The 5280-nt window shown below is 43.6% G+C and overlaps 1 protein-coding gene across 1 annotated transcript in view; it reads left to right on the top strand.

The window, feature by feature from the left end:
• The first annotated feature begins 2488 nt into the window (after nt 1–2488).
• Nucleotides 2489–5280, top strand: part of LOC109978278 (nuclear factor 7, ovary-like) — a 3190-nt gene continuing 398 nt past the window's right edge. The window contains exon 1 of the mRNA XM_020627721.3: nt 2489–5280. This exon is cut by the window's right edge and continues 398 nt beyond it. Coding sequence (XP_020483377.1) covers nt 2904–4292 — 1389 coding nt within the window. The 5' untranslated portion in view covers nt 2489–2903 and the 3' untranslated portion in view covers nt 4293–5280.

Below are 5280 nucleotides of genomic sequence, written 5' to 3'. Positions count from 1 at the left end.
CATTAATGACAGAGATTTCTTTGTAGCACATGTTGCGTTTAACAGATGACCAGAGAAAATAGGCAAAGCAGTAGTCGTGGATGCCCGGGCTCTGTGGCCACGCTGAAGCGTCAGGCGTTTTCAGATCAGAGCTTGTTCTGCTGGCAGTTTCGGATTCAGACTCTTTTAAGCTTGGATTTTCGTGAAAATCACGCCCCAGATTTTCAGCTTGCAATCAACAGAGGGTGTGACACGGGTCAACTGCCTCTCCTGTTGATGCTCAGAGAATAAAATTTAAGTGCTCAGTCCAAACAAAGCTGGACAACGACCCACTATCAATATCTACTCAAAGAAAGTTTCGATTCACCCACCTAGCTGACAAGACCTTCCTAGTTTTCAGATCAGAGCTTGTTCATCTCCACTCCTATTGGACGCACATGTTGTCATCATGAAGCGCTGCGCCCAAGTGGAAAATGTTTTAACTTCTGCGCAGCACGCACAGACAGAAACAATACCTTTGCGATGCGCTCAGCTCGGCGGGGTGCAGATACGCTCTCGTGCAGCATCCAATCTGAAAGGCCCTTTAGAACACCAACACCAATTAACATGGTCACTCTTTAAACCATAATACCGGCTGGTGAAGCTCCACCCTCTGCTCCTCTGCATGCAGTAATTCCTCCGCTCTGTATTCTGTTTGGTTTAAGTTTGACTTCAACATCACAGTATTAAAATGGTTTTCCTCCACAGTAACACCGCTCTCTGATGTGCTCTTCACACGTGTGTCATCACCAGCTGATCCCATGTGATGTCTTGACTCTGGCTCTGCCCCTCTCTAAAGGCGACTGTATGAGCAGGTACAGAAAAAATGCAGAAGTACAGGTTGTAGTTTGAAAGGCATCCGCCTGTACATGAGCAGGAAGCTTTCCTCTCAGTTAGCACTGAGGGAGTGAAACATTGTTCATTTACATTTAATATCTCTACCATAGTGAAACACAGCTGGATAACAATCTGCACATTTTCCCTTTAACTAACAGCAAGCTAACAATACATCACCACGTCATCAGGCCGGTAACATATCTCTGGTATGACGAGTCAGTGAAGACTTATGAAGGGGATTTTCATTCAGAACAAAGATGTTTTTGTTTGTCTGTGGCTTCGGTTTTTAACCCTCCACAGTTTCCTATGAAAATGTTAAAGAGAACAATGAGATGGAAACTGAGAAGTTTAAACATTGACTGTATGGATCTCATACAGTCAAAGACAAAATAACCAAATGTCACCAAAATCAGTCTTGTAACTTATATTCCAATATATAATTCCAATATTAGTAATATTTAATGAATACCTGTATTTATAAAAATAGAAAGTGTAATTTCGTTCACAAGTTCTTGCAACCAGCGATAGTACAATGCAAATACACCATTAATCACAGACTTGGAGGAGTAGGCCTTTATCTTTTTTCCCTCCTAACACTCAAATTATTTGTCTGGCTGGCACCCCCAACATCCCCCATTTGTCCTGAAGAGCAGGGTGCGGGTCACGTTCTTTAGGGAATCGTGGGTCAACAGTCCATTTATTTTGGAGAAAAGTGTTCAAATAGTTGGTTAGCAAAAAGTCCCTAAATTTGGCATTTGGTCTGGGCAGACATTGAGGCAAAGTCTGCGCAGAATGTCTAACTATGCTAAGCGTCAACTCATATACAGGCATTAGAACAGCCTTGCTACTCAAGGGGCATTATTGACAGATACAAAGCAAAACAAAAGAGAAAGGAGAGACAGACAAGAGTGTCAGGTGTTAAAGAACTGTGGGCTAACTCCTGGAGTGGTCAGGAGTAAGCCTCACACGGGGCACCATTAAGGTGGGGTTTTGCAGAGCTAATATGCAGGCAACATTTATGTTGGGTTTTATCTAGTCAATTTTGGTTATATAGATTAATATTAATAATTATCCTTCATTAATTATTAATATAGATCAACAAAAATATGAAACTGAGTAAATAAGACGGGGCGCCACTCTGATATCAGAGAACAATAACCAAATATCACCAAAATCATTCTAGAATTAATTAAATGGATCAGTAAAATCCCTCATTTCAGCCTCTGCCTGAAATGCTTTATTCAGCTGCTGTCTCTTTAAGGCCCGCCTCCCCACGTGCCCACCCTCCTCTGATTGGCATGCTCTGTTGCAGTCCCAGGGAAATTTGAAATGAGCTTACGGGTGGGTGTGTCCTTTAAAGAGCTGCCTGGGTGGGCGTGTCCTACAACTTTGCTCCATGCTGTGTGACGTCGGCAGAACCAGACATCAGGTGAAGCACGACACACATTTGTGCACATTTTCCCTTTAACTAACAGCAAGCTAATGATACGTCACCACGTCATCAGGCCGGTAACATATCTCTGGTATAACGAGTAAATGAAGACTAATGGAGGGGATTTTCATTCAGAACAAAGAAGATATTTTTGTTTGTCTGTGGCTTCAGTTTTTAACCCTCCACAGTTTCCTCCTGAAGAACTGAGTCCATGTTGCTTTGTGTAAAAACTCTTACGTGACATTCAAATAATCAGTGAGTATGTTCTTCTGAGACTGTTTTCTGTGCTCCTGCTCTGAAGAAGCTCCGCCCCCTCACCTGTCTCACCTGAGACAAACCAGGAAACAGGCTGTTATTTTGCCTCACCCTGAAGAAACACACACACGCTGACAGATGGACCGACCTGCAGACACAAACCAGCACGACTTCCACTGAGAGAGGACAGGAGGAGGAGGAGGGAATACTGGGAGTACTTATACTGGGATATTGGGAATACCAACACTTCAACCTGCTGCTGAATCCACAAACTGAATGAGAGTTTCAAAGTGAAAGTAACTTTCAGGGACGGGGAGTGGCTTCCTGTTTTTTCTGCTGCATGTTTTGACTCTGTGATAAAATGGCGTCCAAGTTTGAGGAAGATCTGACCTGTCCGATCTGCCTCGACATCTTTAAAGATCCAGTGATGCTGTCCTGCAGTCACAGTTTCTGTAGAGAGTGTGTGAAGGACTGCTGGAAGGAGAAGGAGAACCATGAGTGTCCACTCTGTAAGAGGAGACATTCAAATGATTTACTACCTGTTAACTTTGCTTTAAAGAACCTGAGTGAGAGTTTTCTGCAGGAGAGAGATCAGAGAGCTTCAGAGGATCTCTGCAGTCCGCACTCTGAGAAACTCAAACTCTTCTGTCTGGACCATCAGGAGCCGGTGTGTCTCGTCTGCATTACTTCAGAAAAACACAGCAAACACACATTCAGACCCATCGATGAAGCTGCTGGACAACACAAGAAGAAACTTCAGGAAACTCTGGAGCCGGTAAAGAAGAAGTTAAATGTTTTTAAAGAAGTTAAAGTGAAGTTTGATCAAACAGCAGAACACATTCAGGTCCAGGCCCGACACACAGAGAGGCAGATTAAGGAGCAGTTTAAGAAGCTTCACCAGTTTCTAGAAGAGGAAGAGGAGGCCAGGCTGTGTGCACTGAGGGAGGAAGAGGAGCAGAAGAGTCAGAGGATGAAGGAGGAGATGGAGGCTCTGAGCAGAGAGATAGCAGCTCTTTCACACACAGTCAGAGACACAGAGGACGAGCTGAGAGCTGAAGACGTCTCATTCCTGAAAAACTACAAGGCTGCAGTGGAAAGAGTCCAGCAGCGCCCCCTGCTGGAGGATCCACAGCTGCCCTCAGGAGCTCTGATAGACCAGGCCAAACACCTGGGTAACCTGAGCTTCAACATCTGGAACAAGATGAAGGACATGGTCTCCTACAGTCCGGTCATTCTGGACCCAAACACTGCTTATCCAAAACTCATCCTGTCTGAAGATCTGACCTGTGTGAGAGGAGGAGAGGAGCAGCAGCTTCCTGATAATCCAGAGAGGATTAATTCTTACAGCTCTGTCCTGGGCTCTGAGGGCTTTAACTCAGGGACTCACAGCTGGGACGTCCAGGTTGGAGACAGTACAAACTGGTTTCTGGGTGTGTTAGCAGAGTCTGTAGAGAGGAAGGGAGACAAACTGTCTGGATTATGGTTCATATGGTTCACTGGTGGTAAATACAGAGCACACTCCCCATCACATCAAGTCACTGTTCTCTCAGTGAAGAAGAAGTCTCAGAGGATCAGAGTGAATCTGGACTGTAACAGAGGAGAGCTGTCGTTCTCTGATCCTGATACTAACACACACATACACACACACACACACATACACACACACACACACACTTTCACTGAAAGGATGTTTCCAATCTTTGACACTTTGGATGAACTCCCCCTGAAGATTTTACCAGAGAAGATCTAAGATGATGATGATGGTGATGAAGATGATGATGTGATGATGATGATGATGATGATGATGATGGTGATGATGGTGATGATGATGATGTTGATGATGATGAAGATGATGATGAAGATGATGATGATGAAGATGAAGATGAAGATGATGATGAAGAGGATGATGTGATGATGATGATGATGATGATGTTGATGATGATGAAGATGATGATGATGATGATGATGATGATGGTGATGATGATGATGTTGATGATGATGAAGATGATGATGATGAAGATGAAGATGAAGATGATGATGATGATGATGATGATGATGATGATGATGATGATGTTCTAATTCTTCGTCTCTGTTTCTTTTATAATTGTTTTGGTTGTCATGGTGATTTTGTTCATTATAACTTTGAGTATAATTCGACAGCAGGTAAAATCTTGATCCTGATTGGTCGGTTTGTTGGAGTGTCTTTAAATATAATCTGCTCAGCGTGTTAACTGGTTAACTGTCGTCTCTTTTTCACTTGAACTCTGAGGAGTCCCTGAAGGCATCATCGTCTGTATCTCTGTGTGCTGGAGTTATTACCCTGCAGGGAGAGATTATAATCTGCACACGGTGATCTGAAATCACTCCACAGTAGAATAATAACTTCAGCTCACCATGTTTCACTCTTCTTACTAAATCGTAGTTCCATCTTTAATCTTGTTTTCATGGACAACACCCCCCACCCTCTGCACAGCACCTTCAGCAGGCAGAGGAGTGTGTTCAGTGTTCCACAGACAGACTCAACAACTCTTTTGTCCCTCTGGCCATACGTCTGTACAACACCTCACAGTTATGGAAGGGGGAAAGCACACAGTGACTCTTGGACTAACTCTTCCTTTTTCCATTTCCCATCTGCACAGCTGTCCCAAGAGTCAGCCTCTAGTTAGACACTTTAATGCTCACAATTATTTAAATCTCACCTTTAATGTTTGCTCTGACTGTTATTCAGTGTCTGTTTT

Source organism: Labrus bergylta, chromosome 17, assembly GCF_963930695.1.
Source record: "Labrus bergylta chromosome 17, fLabBer1.1, whole genome shotgun sequence".
NCBI classification, from domain to species: Eukaryota; Metazoa; Chordata; class Actinopteri; order Labriformes; family Labridae; genus Labrus; species Labrus bergylta.
The sequence above is the reverse complement of the archived record's forward strand: the minus strand, read 5'-3'. Positions and strand labels throughout refer to the sequence as shown.